At 40.7% G+C, this 25,101-nt stretch overlaps 1 protein-coding gene and 1 pseudogene across 1 annotated transcript; both read left to right on the forward strand.

The window, feature by feature from the left end:
- The first annotated feature begins 162 nt into the window (after positions 1 to 162).
- ZNF382 (zinc finger protein 382) lies at positions 163 to 25,078 on the forward strand. The gene is made up of 4 exons (XM_023516897.1): positions 163 to 372; positions 11,588 to 11,729; positions 12,092 to 12,184; positions 23,658 to 25,078. The coding sequence occupies exons 1-4, from the start codon at positions 163 to 165 to the stop codon at positions 25,076 to 25,078; spliced, it is 1,866 nt and encodes a 621-aa protein (XP_023372665.1).
- Positions 11,820 to 11,937, forward strand: LOC111727332 (annotated as a pseudogene).
- Positions 25,079 to 25,101: the final 23 nt, after the last annotated feature.

The raw sequence follows: 25,101 nt of genomic DNA on the forward strand, positions 1-25,101 counted from the left end.
CACAAAGACCGCGCCAGGCCCCAGAGACCGCTGGGCGTCCCGGGCACGTAGACCGCTTGCCCCTGGAGAAGGGTGACACTGGCAGGTCTCCGGTGCGCGGAGGGAGGCAGGGAATGGTCCTCTGGGAACCAAGAGAAGTCGAGGAAGTAACCGAAACCCCAGATGCAGGAAGCAACGAGGAACTCCGGCGGGGAAAGGCAGAAGAGGGAAACGGAAGCCAGGCGGCGGCTGTCAGAGAAGGGAACCCGCAGCCTACGTCCCACTCCGCCCCCAGAAAAGCATCAGCCTCTCTGGACGCAGAGGGAAAAGGGAACTGCGGAGCGGAGCAGGCTGGGGAGCCGAGGGAAGCCGGACTCAGAATGTCTGAAGCGGGTACCGGCGTTATGTCCAGAGAGTGTCTAGCGGAGAACTGTAAGCCTGGGTAGGGCGAAGTTTTGCTGGACTCTGGCCTGGAAGTGCAGTACCCCCGGGGTGTGGCCCGTGGTTGTGAACCTAGGGACGGGACCGGTTTTTGTGTTTTTGTCAGTTTTGTTTTAGGAGAAAGCCCTAGAACGCAGAGCGGCATCTCGCACGTAGCAAAGGTTCAGTGTCTGCTCACCTGGGTGAGCGTTTTATGCCATCGCTGCCAGGAAGTTCTCTGTTGTCCTTTTCCAGTTTCAAAACATAAACAGCCTTAGTTCCTATTTCTGTGACTGTAGCTTGTCAGTTCAAGAATTCCGTTAATTTTTAGCTTATCCCAACATCTTTGAGGTTTTTCAGTTGTATAGTTTTTCTTATTTCTAAATAGCATTGTTGTGCAATGTCTTTTTTTTTTTTTTTTGAGAACAGAGTCTCATTGTGTCACCCTCAATAGAGAGCTGTAGCATGACAACTCACAGCATCCGCAAACTCACAGCAACCTCAAACTCTTGGGCTTAAACGGTTCTTTTGCCTCAGCCTACCAAGTAGCTGAGACTACAGGCGCCTGCCACACGCCCAGCTAGTTTTTTGTTGTAGTTGTCATCGTTGTTTTAGCAGGCCCGAGTTGGGGTCAAACCTGCCAGCCTTGGTGTATGAGGCCGGTGCCCTAACCACTGAGCTACGGGCACCAAGCCAATGTCTTTTCTTGTTGATGAGCATTTGGTATGTTTCCAGATTTTATATATTGTGAACAAACTTGGCATGTTTTTATATCTCATGGGTAAATGCCTAAAAAAAAAAAAAGTTGCTAAATAATTGGTAAGTTTATGTTTAACTTGCCAAGAAACTGACAAACCTTTAGAATGATTAGTTGTGAGTGATGTTTGTTTGACCTGGTATGTTACTGGAGCAAGTGGTTTGTGACGTTGGTTATCTATGGAATTATGAGATGGCAACACTGAAGGCAATCTTTTCCTCCAAAACTCAAAAGAATTCAAGTTGTTTCATGAATAGTCAAATGAGATCCACTTCTTTTAATCACCCCCCCCCTTTAAATGGTCAAATACATCTTCCTCAAGGGATTTCATTTTATAACTCTTTTTTTTTTTTTTTTTGAGACAGAGCCTCAAGCTGTCCCCCTGGGTAGAGTGCCGTGGCATTACAGCTCACAGCAACCTCCAACTCCTGGGCTTAAGCGAGTCTCCTGCCTCCGCCTCCCAAGTAGCTGGGACCACAGGCGCCCGCCGCAACGCCCGGCCATTTTTTTGGTTACAGCCATCATTGTTGTTTGGCGGGTCCGGGCTGGGGATTCAAACCCGCCACCTTAGGTGTACATGGCTGGCGCCTTAGCCTGTTGAGCTATAGGCGCCGAGCCCATTTTATAACTCTTAAAGAAGGTGGAACATATAGGAGATGCTAAATATTAGCGAAAGAATTGAGAAACCAACAGAAGGACCTTGGCTGTTTGGTATCATCTCTCACTGGAACTGGGGACAGCTTCTTAGATCTTTGTTACTTAGGACTTTTCAAGATAAAGTAATATTCACATGATCTAAAATATGACTGTTAAAGTAGAGAGAATCAGCAACTCACTAAAGCCTGTGGCCTGTGGGAGAGAACCCCGTTTCTACTAAAAATTGAAAAATTGGTCAGGCACAGTGGCACATATCTATAGTCCCAGTTCCTTGGGAGGCTGAGGCAAAATGATTGCTTGAATCCAGGAGTTTGAGGTTGCTATGAGCTAAGCTGATGCCATAGCACTCTAGCCTGGGCAATAATAAATTTATTATTAAAAATAAACAAATAGGCTTGGTGGCTGTAGTTCAATGGCTAGAGCACCAGGCACATACACTGGAGTGGGCAGGTTCAAACCTAGCCCAGGCCTCCCAAACAACGACAACCAAAAAATAGCTGGGTTGTGGTGGGCGCTGGTACTCCCAGCTGCTTGGAAGGCTGAGGCAAGAGAATCGCTTAAGCCCAGGAGTTTGAGGTTGCTGTGAGCTGTGACACCATGGCATTCTACTGAGGGCAACATAGTGAGTGAGACTCTGTCTCAAAAATAATAATAAAATAATAAATAAGAGTGCTTATTACTGTCAGCCATTGTAGTGCTGTTAATATTAACTCTTCTAATCCTCATAAAAACACTTTGAAATTGATACTGTTATTAAGCAAACTATATAATAAAAAGATATTGAGTATACTTCGTCCATACATTGTGAGTGGGAAAATGTAGATTTAAATTCAGATACTCTAGATTAGGGGTTGGTGAACTTTTGTGTAAAGAGCAATATAGTAAATATTTTAGGCTTTGGGAGCTAAGAGACAAAATCAAGGATATTATATACCAATTTATATAACAAGAGAACAAATTTCTACATACAATTTTTTATTGATAATTCAGAACTTTATGGACACTGAAATTTGAATTTCATGTAATGTTCATGAATAATGTAATGAAATATTATTCTCCTTTTGATTTGTTGCCAACTACTGAAAAATGTTAAAACCAGTCTTACTTCACAGGTCTTACAAAAATGAGCTACAAACTGGATTGGGTCCACAGAGCCACAGTTTGCTAATCTCTGCTTTAGACTCAGACCATTATACTGTACTGTCTCATGTAGTCTATACAACAGTGTGACTTGAAAAAAAAAAATTGAATGCTGGGCTCAGTGCCTGTAGCTCAGCCGCGAGGGTGCCAGCCATGTACACCAGAGCTGGCAGGATCGAATCTGGCCAGGGCCTGCCAAACAACAATGACAACCACAACCAAAAAAAAAAAAAATTGAATGCTGTCAAACCTCATACAAGAACTGGCTGGTACTACATAAATCTCCCAATGCAGTGGTCCCCAACCTTTTTGGCACCAGGGAACGGTTTCACAGAAGACAATTTTTCCATGACAGTGAGAATGAGGGGGTAGGGATGGGTGGTTTCAGGATGATTCAAGCCTATTATTTCTCCACCTCAGATCATCTGGCATTAGATACTCTCTCTCTCTCTTTTTATTCTATTTTATTTTTTTTTGTGTGTAGAGACAGAGTTTTACTTTACTGACGCCCTCAGTAGAGTGCTGTGGCATCAAACAGCTCACAGCAACCTCCAACTCCTGGGCTTAGATGATTCTCCTGCCTCCTGAGTACTCCAGGCCATTTCCCTGTTGCACTTTGGCCGGGGCCAGGTTTGAACCTGCCACCCTCGGTATATAGGGCCAGTGCCCTACCCACTAAGCCACAGGCACTGCCTGCATTAGATTCTCCTAAGGAGCTTGCAACCTGTCTCCCTCACATGCCGCAGTATAAAGTAGGGTTTCTGTTCCTGTGAGAAATCTAATGCCACCTGGGAGTTCAGGTAGTGAAGGGAGCTGGGGAACGGTTTAAATACAAATGAAGCCTCTCTTGCCTGCAGCTCACTTCCTGCTGTTCAGCCTGGTTCCAACAGACCACCAGGGTTGGGGACCACACTCCTAATGGATTCCCTCAGAAAAAAATTCCTGCCTTTCTCAACAGCTTTCTCTGTACATACTCACAATAATATTCTAACTCCTAAAGTCTTCCAAAGCAGACAACTTTTGCAAGCCTGTGCAAAGAAGGAGAACAAACCAGAGTGGTAGTGGTGGGAATTGAGGAAAATAAAACATAAAAGAAGACACAAGAGAACAAGTGACGAAAGATGGGGTCAGCTGATACTGCAGCCAGCACCAAAACACAAAATCAGCTTTATTTTATAGTATCTCGACAGTATAGTTAATGGCCCAGGCCAGGTTCCAACCAGCCACCTTTGGTGTATGTGGCTGGTGCAGAGCTGGCAAGTGGTTTTATGAAAACTAACTCTAGGAAAGGCATCTGATGAGGTACTGAAAGAAGGAGCTCTAACCTCATGACACCGTTATTAACTGGGAAGAGAAGGACTAGAGACCAGGTAAATACATAAGTCACTATTGGGCAGGGCATTTCAGATGAAATTATATCCATATTCTGAACAACAATGCATTTCATAACACAAAATTCAAAATGACCTCTAGCTTGACTTCAAGGTGCAGCTGTAATGCTTTTCTCCTCTCAGGCCTCTTCTCTTGGAAAATAGAAAAACATGGAAAGAAAAGAGAATCATAACATGTACCTGGCCTTCTTGGAGCCCAGACAGTGTAAATAGGAACACGTTCTTCACCACTCACAAGCTTCCATCACTACATTTAAAACATACTCAGCCGGGAGTATGAGAAAGAATGGAGTATTGTTGATGCTTCCCTGTATCATAAAAATCAGGTTCACTGAAGTCTGCAGCTGGAATCTGTTTCTGTGTTCAAAGTAGTTTCCTGTAGGCTCGGCGCCTGTGGCTCAAGTGGCTAAGGCGCCAGCCACATACACCTAAGGTGGTGGGTTCGAACCCAGTCCGGGCCCGCCAAACAACAATGATGGCTGCAACCAAAAAATAGCCAGGCGTTGTGGTGGGCACCTGTGGCCCCAGCTACTGGGAGGCGGAGGCAGGAGACTCGCTTAAGCCCAGGAGTTGGAGGTTGCTGTGAGCTGTGATGCCACGGCACTCTACCCAGAGGGACAGCTTGAGGCTCTGTCTCCAAAAAAAAAGTAGTTTCCTGTAAACAGAGCTATGAACTTAAGGAGGCCTTGGGGTGTTCCACAGGCACGTATCCGGCCACACTGGGATCTTGACCGCATTCCTCAGCACCCGAACTGTAAAAATGAAACTGCTTTCTGAAGAATAAAACAAAAGCCTCACTGGGTTAATTCTGATTCCAGTGTCCAGTCAGTCACAACAGCGCTGTCCCAGGATCTCTGGATCACAATATAAAACACCTCACCTTGACCGCTAACCACTGTGTCACGAAAGGCCCCGCCCCCACTCGGTCCCACAGTCAGGGTCTCTCCCCCGCGCACACTCTCACAACCACACCCCATTCTGCCGCAGACACAGTCGCACAAACAGTCACAATCACCCTCCCAGCAGGTGACAACCACGAGGTTAGCGGAAAATGAACCAAAGGTAGAAGTTCGTTAGAGGCGTGGGGTCCTGGATGAAATGCAGTGGGAGCCGGAATAGATCCAACAGGACCGCGCAGCACCTAACCGGCCGCCCCGGAGACTCTTGGGAGCTCAAGCGCACAAGCGTGTGCGCAGGCGCAGACAAGCGATCCTTGGCAGGGTTTGAGGCTTGGTGGGTCCTGGGGGCTCTGAGGAGACCGAAGAGGGGACTGGGAGATCCGTTCCCCAGAGAGTCGACTAAAGAAGCAGAACCGGGTTGGGAGGCCAGGGAGGAAACTGGGAGTACGAGCTGAGCCTGGTAATCTTGAGGAGGGACCAGGGACCGCGGTATCCAGACACTCCTATCTGTACGGCCAGGGCCTCGGGTGTGGTCCGTGGGCGTGACCTTGAGGTTGACCCGGAGTGTTACTTGGAGCAAGCTCTGCAAGGGAGTATTTTGCCTGTTTTGACCTGGAGGAAACGGGATCCCTTGCCTAGCAGGCGCTGCGTGTGTGTGTGTGTGTGTGTGTGTGTGTGTGTACGCACGCGCCGAATGGGAGTGGTCTCCTGTGCAACCTGCTGCATTTTAGGTGCATGTTACTCTGAGATGTTGGGGCCCATTATGTGTGTAAAGTGCATGGAGTCATGTTGCTGCGTGAGTTTCCTTTTGCGTGTATCTGTTAGATTAGGTGCGAGTCGTATTTGAGACTATGTGACTGTGAATTGAAAATGATTTGTGGGCTCGGCGCCTGTGGCTCAAGTGGCTAAAGCGCCAGCCACATACACCTAAGGTGGCGGGTTCCAATCCAGCCTGGGCCCACCAAACAACAATGATGGCTGCAACCAAAAAGCCGGGCGTTGTGGTGGGCGCCTGTGGTCCCAGATACTTGGGAGGCAGAGGCAAGAGACTTGCTTCAGCCCAGGAGTTGGAGGTTGCTGTGAGCTGTGATGCCATAGCACTCTAGCCAGGCGGACAGCTTGAGGCTCTGTCTCAAAAAAAAGAAAATGATTTGTGAATATGATTGTGAATTTGCCTGGAATTGTGTAATTTGCTGTCTGACAGGTTGTGAATGACAATGGCCTATGAATTGCTGGTTTTCTGGAGGATGTGACTATGACAATGCCCGTGTTTGTAATCTACTGTTATTTGTGATGGTTTTGTGATTATGGTTACCTAAATATGGAATGGTTGAGGAAGTTTGACTACAGCTACTTGGTTATGTAAGATTTGATTATCTGACTAGTAAGCCAGTAAGCTTACCTCCAAAATTGTAACTAAGTAGCAATTTAGCAAATAAAGTAGAAGTGTAAATATTACAAAGGAAGAGGTAAGATTTTCATAATTTCTAGATGGTAAATTCATTGTGAGGAAACACCATATTAACTAAAACTATTGTATAGGAATGAATGTCATTCCATGGGGGGCATGCAAGAAAAACAAACACTTTTTACCCATAACTACCACTTTCAACACTTATATGTAAGTGAGGTTTTCTGCTCTTGGATGAAATCAACAGCATGGTCAAATCAACCAGCTTTTGCAGGTGGTTCGGCACCGTAGATCAGTGGCTAGGGCACAGGCCAAATACACCAGGACTGGCAGGTTCCAACTGGCCCCGGCCTGCCAAACAACAATGACAACTACAAGAACAGAAAAAACAGCCATGCATTGTGGCAGGTGCCTGTAATACCGGCTACTTGGGAGGCTGAGGCGAGAGAATTGCTTAAGCCCAAGAGTTTGAGGTTGCTGTGAGCTGTGATGCCATAGCACTCTACCCAGGGCAACATACACTCATCTCAAAAGCAAAAAAAAAAAAAAAGCTTCTTCAGGCATTCTAAGATAATAAATAGTATTTTATACACTGGTAATCACAAGGCTAGTCTCATTGTAGTAAATAAAAACTGTTATTTTGCTATCTAAAATATTCACTGCAGTGGTCAATACTTCAGATATCATTTAGCAATATATTATTCTTTCTGCCTGGAAGCCTACAGAGTACCTGATCAGTATCTTTTCTATTTCCATACCTGTACTACTAAAAGATATTATCTAATAGTTAATACTTAAATTATTAGCAAATTAATACTTCTTAATTTCAATAACTATGCTTTTTAAGTAGTGTGATACAGGTGAATCAACAAAGAGATGAAGTAGAGATATTCAATAGAAAGTCTAGACAGGCTCGGCGCCTGTGGCTCAAGCGGCTAAGGCGCCAGCCACGTACACCTAAGGTGGCGGGTTCGATTCCCCAGCCCGGACCCGCTGAACAACAATGACGGCTGCAACCAAAAAATGGCCAGGCGTTGTGGCGGGCGCCTGTGGTCCCAGCTACTTGGGAGGCAGAGGCAGGAGACTCGCTTGAGCCCAGGAGTTGGAGGTTGCTGTGAGCGCGATGCCATGGCACTCTACCCAGGGGGATAGCTTGAGGCTCCGTCTCCAAAAAAAAAAAAAAAAAAGAAAGTCTAGACAGATATTCTCAAGAATATAGGGAAATGATAAAGATTATATATTTTAAATTTGATAAAGATGGCATTTCACATCAATTGAGGAAATATGGATTATACAATATATGGTATTGCTAAACCACAAAACATACATGGGAAGAATTTTCACAAGGCAAAGATACTTTAATAGTCATATGAGAAACTATAGGCAAAGTATTTTTAACTGGTCAAAGGCTTTCCTAAGTTAAAAAAACAGAATAGATAATGTCAACTAACTAGGAAATAAAAACCTAAGAGAAAAATACATATTGTACTATAAAGAGATCTCATTGCAGAAAAAAAATAAAGAATGTATTTAAACATATTAAAAGAAGGTTATTCTCAACTATGATATAGACCTGATGAGGAAAGATTTAAAAGTTGTCAAATGTACTCATTAGGGGAGGGGAAGATATTGTACATTGCTGACTACAGTTTAAATTGGCATAAATTCCACAAAGAACAATTTGGAAATACTCAGTAATACTCTGCTCAGTGGTAGATGGAAAGTAAGAGATGCAGAGGGAAAAACACAATATTACCTCTCTTTAAGCCACAAAGTTTTCTCAGAATCCTTTCTCCTTCACCATGAGACTAGTTCAAAACTGGCCCAGGTTTCTGTTTGTGAGAGAGCAAGATTTGTCCATTTTCCCACTAAACTCCATCCTAGATTTCTGAATGATATTCAGACTAAGCAAGTGCTGAGTCAGTGAACATTATTAATGCAGCGTTAATTGAGTTATACTGGGAGATCTAAGTCAAGAATGTATCCTCTATATTTGCCTTCCCAGGACTCTTCCTTTTTCCAAAAGAAGAGCTCAAAAGAGAAAGTTCATCATTTACAAATCTCAAAGCCATGCCTCAGGTGAGATGATGTTTCCTCTCCTTCTGAAATAACTTTCTTCAGGGTATATGGACATTTGCTTCCCTATCCTTAAACTTCCTGGATATTGGCATTTTCTTCCATGAAAATGTTCTTTAGTCAGGGCCCAGATTAGGATAAAGCAAGCAAGTGGCATAGGGTACAATATTTATGGAATACTCTCGGGGTGTGCCTTCCTAAATTTTGCATTCCAAGTATTTCATATGACTCACCCTATTCTCAGTGCTGTTAACAATTTCTCCATTCCTACCAGATAAACTTAAGTCTTTTCCAAGTACACCTTCTAGCTGTAGCCAGTGGTCACACATTGATTGGGTGTATTGTTCATTATCATCTTTCTCAGTCTTCTCCCGATGTACTGCTGAAACAGAATGGTATTATCTTAGTTTAAATGGGAATATTATAGATTACTTGAATGAATCTACTTGGTCTTGACCCTGATTTAAGATCTAAGTTTTCGAGTAGTCAAGGAGCAGACATAGAAAAACCTTGATCTGGCTTGGCAGCTGTAGTACAGTGGTCACGGTGCCAGCCACATACACCAAGGCTGGTGGGTTCAAAACTGGCCCAGATCAGCTAAACAACGACAACTGCAACAAAAAATAGCCAGGCATTGTGGTGGGTGCCTATACTCCCAGCTACTAAGGAGGCTGAGGCAAGAGAATGGCTTAAGCCCAAGAGTTTGAGGTTGCTGTGAGCTGTGACACCATGGCACATAGTGAGACTTTGTCTCAAAAAAAAAAAACCAAAACAAAACAATAAAAACAATGAAAAACCTGGATCATCTCCACTAACCTAGGTTTTACAGTGATACACTGGGAAGTAGAACTGGTAGATTAAATTATTAGTTTGTGGAAAGATGTCCTGCTTTGCGATGCTTTTAGGATAGAGATTTGATTGTAAGCTTGTACAGAAAACTGAAGGTTTGTGTTCCTCCTCTCTGGTCTCCCTATTTTACCCATGTCTGCGGGCAGTTCCTATAAATTGTGGCCTACAAATAAAAACATTTCCAGTATTCGAATGCTATTATAGATTTATTTGCATCTTTTTAGTTTCTTCTAATTTTTTATATGTGGGTGCAGGAGAATAAATGTATATGCTAGTCTACTTTTGAAACATTATACTTTGGGATTGGTGCCCTTAGCACAATGGTTACGGCGCCAGCCACATACACCAAGGCTGGCGGGTTTGAGCCCAGCCCAGGCCTGCTAAACAACAATGACAACTGCAACAAAAAAATAGCTAGGTGTTGTGGCGAGCGCCTGTAGTCCCAGTTACTTGGGAGGCTGAGGCAAGAGAATCCCTTAATCCCAAGAGTTTGAGGTTGCTGTGAGCTGTGATGCCACAGCACTCTACCAGGGTGACAGAGTAAGACTCTGTCTCAAAAAATAAAAATAAAAAAGAAAGAAATATTCTACTTTGGAGTCAAATGGTTCTTTGTCATGTTTTCATATCTTTGTTTCAGAAAATTCCTCTTCATTTACCAGCTTCTAAAATATTGGTTTTCTCCACATGCTAACTGGTTCTCTTTTCTTCATAGTTTCTTTTCCTCTAGTCACACATTCAGTCTGAATGCTACACTTATCTGATTCTCAAATACCTCTCACCATTCTAGACTGAGTCCAGAATGTCAGAACCATGTACTCAACTTCCCATAGCTATCACCATCTATATGTTCCACAGACACTTCATGTACATTTCCAAGGTTTACGTCATTACCTCTTGTGGTCCAGCCTATACTTTCTTCTGTTTCCCATTTCCATTTTCTAGTCTCAGCAGCGACGTGCTTGCCTATACAGATAACCCAAGAGCTTTGTCTCTCTTTTTTCTACTCTATAACCAATTTATGATCAATTCTTTTACAACACAACATGTAGGAACCAGCTGTCCTCTGTCAGCCCATTAACACTAGCTTAACCTAGGAGGCATCTTCAACTATGGTTACTTGTCATTCCCACCTAATATCCCTTAAGCCTTTTCCAGTGTCCAAGAATACTGCCTTTCAAGTACAAATTTTATCACATCATCAATGTGTTGACTTGGTTCCTCTGTTCTTTATATTCCTAAAAACAGTAGACCCAAACTGGGGCATGCATCACAGTGGAATGTATAAGACAATATATTGGGAGTGAAGAAAACACTAACAGTTTACATTAAAGAGCAGTAAGCTGTAACATTGTGGGTTGCCATTATAAATTGTGCCATGATTTATAAATAACTACAATGTTGGAAATGTGCTCAGTACATTTTTAAGACCATTGCTATGTAGGGGAAACATCTAGTATTATCTATATGTCCACTGCCTACCTCCATGTGCCTTTTCTTTCTTAGAGCTCAAAGACTATTTCCTAACATACTGTGCCTTTTGCCATTTCCTTAATTTACTAATTGGCTTTTTTCTCCCCATGAATTTTTAAAAGCTGATCCCCTGTAATCCTACAAAACAAATTCATTGTGAGTAAAAAACTTTTATGTCCTCAGTGAAGCCTCCGAGTAAAAAATGAAAATTTCCTTTGCTTTGTGACACTTTCCCTTTGCACGTATTTCTGTTATTGCATCTGTAATACCTATTGAGTACATGTATTTACATGTATGCCTCTCTCTTAGCCTATAACTTCTCATGAGCCAAGATTAGGTAACCAGTTCCATTCAGGACAAATAGTATGATCTCAGTATGTTTAGATAATAAGTAAATACAGATGAATGTATTTTCAGAGAGATTTTTGTGCAGTATTGAACACAAAATAAGAAAACTAGTCTGATCATCAAACACTGTCAGAACTAGGTCTCCAATATCTAGTTCTCACCCATTTCCGATCACTTCAGGATGAATTAGAGTGTGCCCTTACAGGGATCAGTGTCATTCAAGGATGTGACTGTGGACTTCACCCAGGAGGAATGGCAGCAACTGGACCCTGCTCAGAAGGCCCTCTACAGGGATGTGATGTTGGAAAACTATTGCCACTTCGTCTCTGTGGGTAAGGAACACTTCTTGAGTCTTTCATCGTCATGTAGCTCTTTCCAGGGGTCAGAGGTGATGAATCTTTTGATCCAAAATGTTAGCAAAAGTCTTTGGCCATACCACCCTGAATGCACCAGATCTTGTCTGATCTTGGAAGCTAAGCAGGGTCAGGCCTGGTTAGTATTGGATGGGAGACTGCCTGGGAATACCAGGTGGTGTAGGCTTTAAAAAAAAAAGTTAGCAAAAAATATGATTATATCCTTTCTTGCATAATGCAAGAAAGGTAGCTCATTTGCTACCTTGTAGCTGTGTCTTTCTCTTACTTCAATAGTTTTAAAGTCCAAACTGTTTACACCAAGTCTCATTTTTCATTATCAGGGTTTCATATGACTAAGCCTGATATGATCCGCAGGTTGGAACAAGGAGAAGAGCTATGGACAGAGAGAATTTTTCCAGGTCAGAGCTACCTAGGTAAGTCTATACAAACAAAATCCAATGGTTATTAAATCTTGGGTAGTTGATGCTTTGAATGTTTTTAGGGCTCTGGGTTTATTTTTGCAGTTTTTGGCTGGGGCCAGGCCTGAACCGGCCACCTCCGGTATATGGGGCTGGCACCCTACTCCTTTGAGCCACAGGTGCCACCCAAGGGCTCTGTTTTTTTAAATTGTGGTGAAATACCCATATTATTAAATTTTCCATCTTTAACTTTTTTTTTTTTTGAGACAGAGCCTCAAGCTATCCCCCTGGGTAGAGTGCCGTGGCATCACAGCTCACAGCAACCTCCACTCCTGGGCTCAAGCAAGTCTCCTGCTTCAGCCTCCCAAGTAGCTGGGACTACAGGCACCCGCCACAATGCCTGGCCATTGTTTTGGTTGCAGCTATCATTGTTTTTTGGGGGGCCTGGCCTGGGGATTCGAACCCGCCACCTTAGGTGTATGTGGCTGGTGCCTTAGCCTCTTGAGCCACAGGTGCCGAGCCCATCTTTAACATTTTTAAGCATATGTTTCAGTGGCATCAACCATCACCACTACCCACCTTCAGCACTCACCTTATAGAACTGAAACTCTATACCCCTTAAACAATAATTTAGCTTTAACCCACTCCCTAGCCCCTGGCAACCACTATTCTCCTTTCTGTCTCTTTGAATTTGACTATTCCAAGTACATCTTGGAAGTGGAATCATATAGTAGCTTTTCTTTTGTAAATGGCTTGTTTCAATTAGCATCATGTCCTCAAGGTTCATCCATGCTGTAGCATGTATCAGAATTTCCTTCATTTTTAAGGCTGAATAATATTCCTCTGTGTGTGTGTGTGTGTGATAGACACTTGAGTTGCTTCCATCTTCTGGCTATTGTAAATAATGCTGCTATGAACTGGGTGAAGTGGCTCATACCTGTAATCCTAGCACTCTGGGAGGCTGAGGTGGGTGGATTGCTTGAGCTCATGAGTTTAAAACCAGCCTGACCAAAAGCAAAACCCCATCTTTACTAAAAATAGAAAAACTGAGGCAAGAGGATTGCTTGAGCCCGAGTTGGAGGTTGCTGTGAGCTATGAAGCCACAGCACTCTACCCAGGGTGACAGCTTGAGACTCTGTCTCAAAAAAAAAAAAAAATGCTGCTATGAACATAGGTATACAAATATTACTTTGAGTTCTTACTTTTAGTTCTTTTGTGATACTCAGGAGAATTGCTGGATCATATTGTAATGTTATGTTTAATTCTTGAGGAATCACCATACTGTTTTCTGTAGCAGCTGTACTACATCAGTACACAACATTCCAATTTCTGTACATCTTCACCTACACTTCATTTTTTTTTTTTTTAAATCCTATTACGGATCTATTTTTAAAGGTTTTAGATCTGTGAATTGCCTATATATGGTTGACTTTCATGCCTCTAAAATCTGAAGGTTTAGGTTTGAACATTACTCCCCATATAAGTCATTTCCTTTATAGAAATAGAAATAGTTGCTGTTTATAGAAATATTTGTAGAAATAGTTGCTGCTATAACTTTATCATGAATCTGTTTCATGTTTTGTAGGTATAATATACATAGAGATCTTAAGTGTAAAGTACTTTGAGTTCTGACTTAAGTATAAACCCTTGTATCCCACCCCCCGGTCAAGATAAAGGACATTTCCATTAACCTATGAAGGTCCATCTGGTCTCCTCCCAAGTCACTACTTCCCATCAGGACAGGCACAGTTGGGATGTCCATCAGTATAGATTAGCATTCCCTATCTTAGACCTTTGTCATGTCTGCTTTCTTTCACTCAATCTCTGAGACACTTGTGCTTGTTTTTGCATGGATGAGTAGTTATTTTAATTGTGAAATAATAGTCAGTAATATGAATATACCAGTTTATTTATGTATCTCCTATTGAAAGACATTTGGAGTGTTTCTAATTTAGGGCCATTATGAATAAAGCTGCTGTAAAAAGTCAGTGATATTGTTGATTCATAAGTTACATGTATGTTTCACATTTTTAGAAACTGCCAGTTTTTAAGTTACTAAACCATTTTAGATTTTCATTACCACTGTGTGAAAATAATGATTTCCCCACATTCTTTTCTACATTTGATGTTATCAGCATTTTCATTTTGATCCATTCTGGTAGTGTATAGTTGCAATTTTAGTTTATATTTCTGTCATGGCTAATGATATTAAAAGCTTTTTCTAATGCTTTTTACATCCAAGATATCTATTCAAGTGTTTTACCCATTTTTTTATTTGGATAGTATATATTTTTCTTTGCATAGTAGGCATTCTCTACATGTTCTGGATAGAAATATTTGGTACCATGTATATATCACGACAATTCCCCCTACTCTATAGCTTGCCTGTAATGCTGCCTTTGATGAGCACAAGTTCTTAATTTTGATGAAGTCCAGTTTATCATTTTTTTTCTTTTTAGAAACAGGCTTTACTTTGTTGCTTAGGCATGAGAGCAGTGATCTGATTATAGCTCACCACAATCTCAAACTCTTGGGCTCAAGTGGTCCTCTCATCTCAGCCTTCTGAATAACTTGTGCTACAGGTACACACCACCACATGCTGCAAATTTTTCTATTTTTTGTAGAGACAGGGTCTTGGTATGTTGTTCAGGCTGGTCTTAAACTTCTGACCTTAAGTGATCCTCATACCTGAGCCTCCCAAAGTGCTAGGATTACAGGCATGAGCCACCATGCCAGGGCTACCATTTTTTTCTTTTATAATTAGTTACTTGACCTCTCAAACAAATAGTTTTCTCTTATAGGTTGTGATGATAGTTCCCTGTATTTTCTTCTAAGAATGTTGTGTGTATTCTGCTTTTATGTTTAGTTCTGTGGTCCACCTGATATTAAGCTTTATTTATGATGCAAGGTTGGGCTCAAGGGTCTCTTTTCTTCTATATGGATATCAGTTTGTTCCATTACCATCTGTGAATGAATTGCTGTGATGATGACATAGAAAATTGATCATACTTATGTCAGTCTATTTTTGGACATTGTTCTTTCCTTTGAAATATTTTAAATCATATTGCCAATACCATCTGGTGTTTGATTATTTTAAATTTAAAATAACTCTTGAAGTCAATTAGTATAAGTCCTCTAATTTTATTCTTTTTAAAAATTGTTTCGACTATTGTAGGTCATTTAGTGTCAACTTCTTGATATCTTTAAATAAGCATGCTAGGCCAAGTGTGGTGGCTCACACCTGTAATCCTAACACTTTGGGAGCCTGAGACAGATGGATCACCTGAGCTAAAGAGTTTGAGATCAGCATGAGCAAGAACTAGACCCCATCTTTTTTTTTTAAGACATCACTGTGATGCCGCCTAGGTAAGAGTGCTGTGGCATTAGCTCACGGCAACCTCAAAACTGTTGGGCTTAAGTGATTCTCTTGCCTCAGCCTCCCAGTAGCTGGGACTACAGTTACCTGCCACAACGGCTGGATATTTTTGTTTGTTTGTTTTGTTATTGTTGTCATTGTTATTTAGCAGGCCCTGGCCAGGTTCGAACCCACCAACCCCATTGCATATAGCCAGTGCCCTAACCACTGGAGCTTCAGGCTCTGAGCCAGAGACCCCTGTCTTTAAAAAACAGCCAGGCATCATGGCGGGTGTCTGTAGTCTCAGTTACTTGGGAGGCTGAGGCAGGAGGATTGCTTTAGCCCAAGACTTTGAGATTGGTGTGAGCTATCATGCCACGGCAATCTACCCAGGGTGACAAAGTGAGACTCTGTCTCAAAACATAAATAAATAAATTAGTATGCTGAGTTTCTTCTCGGTGAAAACTGATGTCTTAACAATATTGAGTCTTCTGATTCACGACCATACTATTCTTTCCATTTTAGTTAGCTTCTCTAAATCCTGTAAGCAGTATTTTATTGTTTTAGTATAGTATAGAGGTCTTACACATTGTTAAGTTTATTACTAAGCCTTTAATATTTTTTATGTCACTGTAAAAAGTAGGATCTTTAAAATTCCTTTTTCTAGTTTGATACTAATATATATGTGGCATAACCACAACTGGTTTTAATGTATTGATTTTGCATAATCTACTGCTTGTATTGGGTTTTATTGTGTTGTTGTTCTTTAGTAAATTTCTTTAGACAAATTTTCTACATATAAAACATGCCCTCAAGGGGCGCTTGTGGCTCAAAGGAGTGAGGCACTGGCCCCATATGCCGGAGGTGGTGGGTTCAAACCCAGCCCCAGCCAAAAACTGCAAAAAAAAAATGCCCTCTTGAAATAAAGACATTTCACATCTATATTTCACTTCTACCTTTATAAACTTTATTATATGAATTTTTTCCTTTTGAGACAGAGCCTCAAGCTATCCCCCTGGGTAGAGTGCTGTGGCATCACAGCTCACAGCAACCTCCAACTCCTGGGCTCAAGCGAGTCTCCTGCTTCAGCCTCCCAAGTAGCTAGGACCACAGGCCACCGCTACAATGCCTGGCTATTTTTTGGTTGCAGCCATCATTGTTGTTTTGGCAGGCCGGGCTGGATTCGAACCTGCCACCTTAGGTATATGTGGCTGGCACCTTAGCCACTTGGGCCATAGGTGCCGAGCCATGAATTTTTTTCTTACCCTATTATACTAGCTAGGACCTTCCATACAGTGTTGAATAGAAGTAGTGAGTGCAAACATTCTTAACAGTTCACTAAATCTAGAAGGAACATATTTAACATTTTATTCTTATGCCTAATACTGACTGTAGGTTTCTCATCTGGATGTTCTCTCGTCTTTATGTTTTCTGACTAAATTGTGACTAGGTATTGATTTTAACAAACACTTTCTCTGTATCTGCTGAGTTGAACATATTGTTTTTCTTCTTTAATATGTTACTGTGCTGTATTACATTGATTTATTTGAATTTTACCTATTTATTTTTTATTTTTTGTTTTTTTGAGTCAGTCTCACTTTGTCACCCTTGGCAGAGTGCTGTGGCATCATAGCTCACAGCAACCTCAAACTCTTGAGCTCAGGTGATCCTCCTGCCTTAACCTCCTGAGTAGCTGAGACTACAGGCACCCACCCCAATGCCTGGCTTTTTTTTTTTTTTGAGACAGTGTCTTGCTCTTGCTCAGGCTGGTCTTGAACTCCTGAGCTATACTCAGGCAGTTCTCCCAGAGTGCTAGGATTATAGGTGTGAGCTACCATGCCTGCCCCATTTATTTGAATTTTAAACTAACCTGGGACTCTAAGAATGAACCGCACTTAGACAAGATGCATTTTCCTTCTCATAGGTTGCTGAGATAGTCTTGATAATATTTTGGTAAAATTTTATGCATGATTTAACAAGGAATATTGCTTTGTAGTCTTCTTGTATGTCCTTTTTTGTATATCAGAGTTGTATGACCCATTCCAAACAAACTGGGGGTGCTTCCTCTTCATCTCTTTTCTTATGAAAGTTATATAAGATTGGTATTATTCTTCCCTTAGATATTTGATAAAAATTGTCACTAAGCCATCATGGCATGCTTTCTATTAGTAAATCAAGACTTTTGCTTCTAGCCCTGAAGACGTAATAGAGTCTAAAATAATGGAGTTTGAAATTATACTTGTATAGAAAGCTAAAAATCTTAACAAAATTATATTCACATATTCATCAGCAGGAAACACAGGCCTGGATTCTTGAGATAATAGAAACAAATTGAATGTGCCCCTGCTTTTTTCCATGCTTTTAACTGAGGGCAGCTTCCAGACTGCCCTGAAGAGAGAGAAGACCAGAAGAGAACCTGGCAATTTTACTGTCTTGAGAAACTGACATTGAAGTTTTGGGAGGTTGTGGTGGCTAGAATTTATAGGACAAAATTCCTATGAAGGGGGGTTACCTGCAGAGAAAGAGTACCCCAAATTTAAAAATGATTCCTCTTAAGTAGATGAACTGAGACTGGGTAAAGACATGTTCTAAGGAAAATTAAATTGCCATGGTCCTGTAAGATAGACAATTCCCATAGCTTTCTCCAGCAGGAACCGTTTTACTTCCAGTCAGAATGGAGAGAACTTGTTAATACACAGGACTTTAGGTGGAGACACTCTAAAAATGCTACACTTAATAAATGAAGCTAGATTAGCCATAGATTAAAGACTGTAAAAGAATTTAAACAAAAGCATAAAAAGGTTTAAACCAATCTTCAGATAACTGTTGTATGTCTATTGGATTCTCCAGGTAAAGATGCTGAAATGGAGTTAAGTGTATAATGGGTTGCTTAGAGGTAACATCTATGAAAGATAAAAGGAGAAGAAAGTAAGACTAGACATAGAAAGCTGGGCAACCATGATACAGACCTGACATCTATGGCAGGAAAGGGAGAGTTAAACAGGACTTGGCAGGGAGAGCCTCAGACCATAATGCAGATCTAACAAAGTTCTAATCAACCTAACAGGACAGTCTGAAGCAAAGATCGTCCATTAGAGAAGTCTTTCATGGGTAAAAATGGTCAGTTCCTGGTACCTCTTAGTATTCAATCATTGGATGTGGAATTTCTGGGAAGAACCTGGTTTGGTTCAAAGTCTGAGGAGCATCCTGAAGATGCTAATTGGAGACTGTCAGTACCATTCTTGCACTTGAATAGCAAATTCTGAAAGGGAGGTCCTACTGCTATAACTCTATGTTATAAAACTCTATAACACAGAATGCCAGAAAAAAAACTTTATGAAAATACAATCATATCTTAAACTATACAATATTAAATTGATAATATCTGACATCCAATCAAAAGTTGTTAGATATATGAAAAAGTAGAAAACATAACCCATTAATAGAGGAGAAAAATTAGTAGGAAAAAAAATCAATCACTAAAAACAAATCTTAGATCAGGGATCTAAGCTATTACCTTGAGTAATTAGAAAAAGAAAAGCAAATTAAATTCAAAGTTAAAAAGAAAAAAATTAGTAAAGAATAAAGGTTCAATAATTTTCTGAAAAGACTCACAGAACTCACCAAAAGCTGTTATACTCACAGTTTGTTCCAGGGAAAGATTTAAATCAGCCAAGGGAAGAAGGACATAGGATAGAGTTCTGGAAAGTACCAAACATACAGACAGCTTCTAGTCGTTCTATCTCTGTGGAGTCTTGGACAGCATCCCTGGCAACAATGTGTGATAGTACATACAGACAAATGTATTGCCAAGTAGGAATGTTCAACCAAGCTTCAATGTCCAGAGTTTTTATTGGAGCTTCATCAGATAGGCATGACTGACCAACCATGTGGCTTATGTCAGTTTCCAGACTCTTAGGAGGTCATTCTGATATTGCATGACCCAAAGCCTCTATCCTAAATTCCAATGTTACTATCTGGCTGTCTAAAGGTTCCTAGGTAAACAAGTAAGCTCCTATTGGCCATGGTGTTTCAAGGGCTTAAATATTACCTCCCCAAAGCCAGAGTAAAAGGTTAAACCTCTCTTTGGGCAAAGTTAAATTATTTAACACACAATACTGTATATCCTTCAAGTAAAAGATCAACTTTCATTTCCTCCATAAAATATTCCTTTACTATATGGTAGACAATGTCTATTTCTTTTTTCTTCATTCCCATTTACTTATGTCTGTAATATGTGAACAGTTACAACCTCTGATATGATCTAATAATTTGATACCTAATCTAACATTGGTTTATTTGAAGCTTCTTTCTCTATTTGGTTAATAATTCCCCCAAACTAAGGACCTTTCTTTTACTTTTCCTATTGTAGCTTGTAACAGAGAGGCTAGGAGCCACTAGGTATTCAGTAGTTGTCTTATAGATTGTTTGTGGTGCCATGCAAAGAAAACTGCTTTCTTATCCTTTTCAGAAATGATTCACTGGTAAGTTCTTTTTAGGTATATCTGCCAAGATCACATCCCCTCACCTCAGATGACACTGTATTAATATACTCAGAAGGTTTCAAATAATATAGTCAATAAAATATTGACCTCTAAGATTATAAGTTTTAGTTGGAAAAGAAATATTTTGAAATTGAGCATTTTATATAGAATACTCATGTTAAAATGCCAGGTTGTTAGAAGATTTCTTGAAATGGATGATCCAGACCATAATTATACTCCAATTTCACACAAACTAGACACTGAACGGTAGAAATACTACCTGAAGGCTTTAGGAAAAATTGAATAGTAGCATGTATCAGGAAGTGTTTGAGGTTCTTAGGAAAACAGTGTAACTTCACTTACCAATACATGTTGCCAGCCTGCATGGGGAAGGGAAACAAACCAGAGTGGAAGTGGTGGGGAGTGAAGAAAATATAGCACAAGAAAAGACACAAGAGGTGAAAGACGGAATCAGGAGGTCTGACTGAGCTGATGGCTGCAGCCAGCACCAAAGCTCAAAATCAGCTTTATTTTATAGTATCTGGACAGGGCTATCTACGGGGAAGTAGCATTGACAAAAGACATATCTTTGGTCTTATAGTACAACTGAAAAATGTAAATAACTTTAATAAAGACAAATCATCCTGTTAATGGTTTCTACTCAACTTCATTGACATATGATAAGAAATAAAAAGGGGAAAGATCACAGGATTTCTGCATAGTTCTTAAAAATTAACTACACAAAGAAAGAGGTATTTGACTTTCGGCAGAGGGACCTTGAAAAGGAATATGGTTGTTTTGGGAAATGAAAAGCAGTTGGGGGTTCATTCGCGGAATGTTCCCCAGGCTGTGGGAGCCCGGCTGCCTCATGGCCCCCTCTCCACAAATACAGAAATAAGTTTTATGTGTTCCAGAACTGCACATAAATGGAATTGTATAATATGTTCTCTTTTGCATAAAGCTTACACTCTGCAAAATGTTTGAAATTTTTCCCTTTTGTCACTGTGTATTAGTAGGTTGTTTTTTTTTCATTTTCATTGCTGAGATAGTATTCTATTATATAAATACAGTGTTACATGTTTAATTTTTGATGGATATTTGGGCTATTTCCAATATGAGGCTATTATGAATAAAATAAAAAATTATACATAAGATGAATGGATCTTTAAAATTGCCCTACTAAATATGAGTAGTAGTAAGGCAACAACAATAAGATACAGTTAAGGATTTGTAGAAAAATGATAGTTAAGGTAAATTAGTACACTACACATATATTAAAGAGGGGTGCAGAGTTAAGGTATGTTATTGCATTGGGAGGAAAACTTGAACTTATGGACTGTGCCATAGCTTAGTGGGTAGGGCACCACGTACACTGAGGCTGGCTGGTTCATACCTGCAGCCGTGACAACTGCAACAACAACAACAAAATAGCTGGCCTGTAATCCCAGCTAATTGGGAGGCAAGAGAATCACTTAAGCCCAAGAGTTCAAGGTTGCTGTGAGCTGTGACGCTATTGTACTCTACCCAGGGTGACAGCTTAAGACTCTGTCTCAAAAAAAAATTTGAACTTAAAAATGAAAAAAGTAATTCAAGATATTGAAAGAAAGGAAAAGTAGTCAGGAGAATTTCCTTGTTAACTATCTCTGGAAGAATAAATTGATGGTAGTAGCCATCAGAATACAACAGTAATTATATTCATGTTACAGATATTCTTTGTCTCTTGTTTATTTTATAGTTCCTAATGGGAGTACGTTTTCCTAATTTCCTGCTTTCAAAAGAAAATAAATCACAGTTATATAGACAGTTAGGGCTTAGGCCAATGATTTTCACCTGGTGTGCTGTGAAAACTTTTAAAGATCATTGATTACCAAGCTAGGCACAGTGGCTCAGGCATTAATCCTAGAACTCCTGGAGGCTGAGCTGGGTGGATTGCCTGAGTTCACAAGTTCCAGACCAGCCTGAGCAAGTGTGAGACCCAGTCTCTAAAAAATAGCCAGGCATGGGCAGCGCCAATGGCTTAGTGAGTAGGGCGCCAGCCCCATATACTGAAGGTGGCGGGTTCAAACATGGCCCCAGCCAAACTGCAACAGAAAAATGGCCGGGCATTGTGGCGGGTGCCTGTAGTCCCAGCTACTCGGGAGACTGAGGCAAGAGAATTGCCTAAGCCCAGGACTTGGAGGTTGCTGTGAGCTGTGTGACGCCATGGCACTCTACTGAGGGTGATAAAGTGAGACTCTGTCTCTTAAAAAAAAAAAAAATAGCCAAGCATTTTGGCAGGTCACTATAGTCCCAGCTCCTCAGGAGGCTGAGGCAAGAGAATCACTTGAGCCCAAGAGTTGGAGGTTGTTGTGAGCTATGACACTACAACATTCTACCGAGGGCAAAAAAGTGAGACTCTGTCTCAAAAAAAATAATAAATAAAATAAAGATCATTGATTACATTATTTTCAAAGAAGTTCAAAGTGTAGTAAACATATTCTTTTTTTTTTTACTCTTGTTTTTGATCAACATAATTTAAGTGTGCCAGGCATGTTTAACTGTTAAGTTCAAGTGTGCTGTGAGATAAAAATAGTTTGGAAAAACTCTGGCCTGACTATAGACTAGTGTTTCTATAAACACTAGGAAATGAGCTTGAGAAAGTTCTTTTGTCATGGATGGCCTAAACTGAAGTGAAGAAGAAAGAAACGTAAGCGTTTTTACAATACTTAGGAGGAGAGGATAAATTGGTAGTCCATCTCTTCCGAAGTAATTTGCCTCGACATATTAGTATCCTTACTAAGCGCACTTCATTATCTTTGAATCTTCCCATTCTAAGAACAATCCTAAGTTGATCATTCTTTTTTGGGGCTTATTCTTGTGTTTGTACTTACTCAGTGCAGCTTATATTTACAACATGTCAGAGATATAAGTATTCTTTCTTCATGCCAATTTTTCTTCATTTTAACAGTGTAGCAAGATTTATTGGGCAGTGCCTGTGGCTCAGTGAGTAGGGCACTGGCCCCATATACCAAGGGTGGCAGGTTCAAACCTGGCCCCAGCTGAACTGCAACAACAAAAAAAATAGCTAGGCATTGTGGTGGGTGCCTATAGTCCTAGCTACTTGGGAGGCTGAGGCAAGAGAATTGCCTACGCCCAGGAGTTGGAGGTTGCTGTGAGCTGTGTGATGCCACAGCACTCTACCAAGGATGACAAAGTGAAACACTGTCTCTAAGAAAAAAAAATAAAAATAAAAATTTTATCTTTGTACCTTTTATGTTTGTGCATTTCCCTTAGCAATAGATAATTTATCATGGCCTTTTTTTTTTTGAGACAGAGTTTCAAGCTGTCACCCTTGGTAGAGTGCCATGGCACCACAGCTCACAGCAACATCAAAGTCTTGGGCTTAAGTGATTCTCTTGCCTCAGCCTCCCAAGTAGCTGGGACTACAGGCACCCACCACAATGCCCAGTTATTTTTTTTGTTGTTGTTGCAGTTATCAGTATTGCCAGCCTCAGTGTATGTGGCTGACGTCCTGAGCTATGGGTGCTGCCCTATCCTGGCCTTTTAATAGATCACAGTAGAAGGTAATCCCACCACAGTTTGTTCCTATATACACTAATATACAGCATTTATGTGAGAACTTAACAGTATTAATTGTGTTCTTTTCTAGAAGAAGATGGGAAAGCTGAAAGTCTTTTAGTGAAGTTCAAAGACTACCAAGACAGGCTTTCTAGATCAGTTGTGTTCATCAACCACAAAAGACTAATTAAGGAGAAAAGTAATATTTATGGTAAAACACTTACTTTAGGCAAGAACCATATTATTTCAAAAACACTATGTGAATATAAACCTGAGGGAAAGGTTTTGAAAAATATTTCAGAATTAGTCATTACAAATATAAGCCCCTTGAGAGAAAAGTTTGGAGTGAGTAATGGATGGGAGAAATCACTCCTCACTACTAAGCATGAAAAAATTTATCCTAAAGTGAATCTCCATAAACAAACAGAAAAAGATCTCAGTGGTAAACAGGAACTTATTCAGCATCAGAAGGTTCAAACTCCTGAACAATCATTTGAGCATAATGAATGTGAGAAATCCTTCCTTATGAAAGGAATGTTATTTACACAAACTAGGGGTCACAGAGGAGAAAGAACCTTTGAATACAATAAAGATGGAATTGCCTTCATAGAAAAGTCAAATCTCAACATCCATCCACCCAGTCTTATGGAAAAGAAGCCTTCTTCTTACAACAAATATGGGAAATTCCTCTGTAGAAAGTCTATTTGTATTATGCATCAGCGATCTCAAATCGAAGAGAAACCCTTTCAATGTCCTTACTGTGGGAATCGCTTTAGAAGGAAGTCATACCTTATAGAACATCAGCGAATCCATACGGGTGAGAAACCTTATGTTTGTAATCAATGTGGAAAGGCCTTCCGTCAGAAGACAGCCCTCACTCTTCATGAAAAAACACATATAGAGGGGAAACCCTATATTTGTATTGATTGTGGGAAGTCCTTCCGCCAGAAGGCAACCCTCACTAGACATCACAAAACACATACAGGGGAGAAAGCTTATGAATGTACTCAATGTGGAAGTGCCTTTAGAAAGAAGTCATACCTCATTGATCACCAGAGAACTCACACAGGAGAGAAACCCTATCAGTGTAATGAGTGTGGAAAGGCATTTATCCAGAAGACAACCCTGACTGTACATCAGAGAACTCACACAGGAGAGAAACCCTATATTTGTAATGAATGTGGAAAGTCTTTCTGCCAAAAAACAACCCTTACTCTTCATCAGAGAATTCATACAGGGGAAAAACCCTATATTTGTAATGAATGTGGGAAGTCCTTCCGCCAGAAGGCAATCCTCACTGTTCATCACAGAATACATACAGGAGAAAAATCCAATGGATGTCCTCAGTGTGGGAAGGCCTTTAGTAGGAAATCAAATCTCATTCGCCATCAGAAAACTCACACAGGAGAGAAACCTTATGAATGTAAAGAATGTGGGAAGTTCTTCAGTTGTAAGTCTAACCTCATTGTCCATCAGAAAACTCACAAGGTAGGAACCATAGGAATTCAGTAAGTGATGGGACTTTTTTCGTAAGA

This window comes from Otolemur garnettii, unplaced genomic scaffold, assembly GCF_000181295.1.
Source record: "Otolemur garnettii isolate 467f Iridium unplaced genomic scaffold, OtoGar3 scaffold00100, whole genome shotgun sequence".
NCBI lineage: Eukaryota > Metazoa > Chordata > Mammalia > Primates > Galagidae > Otolemur > Otolemur garnettii.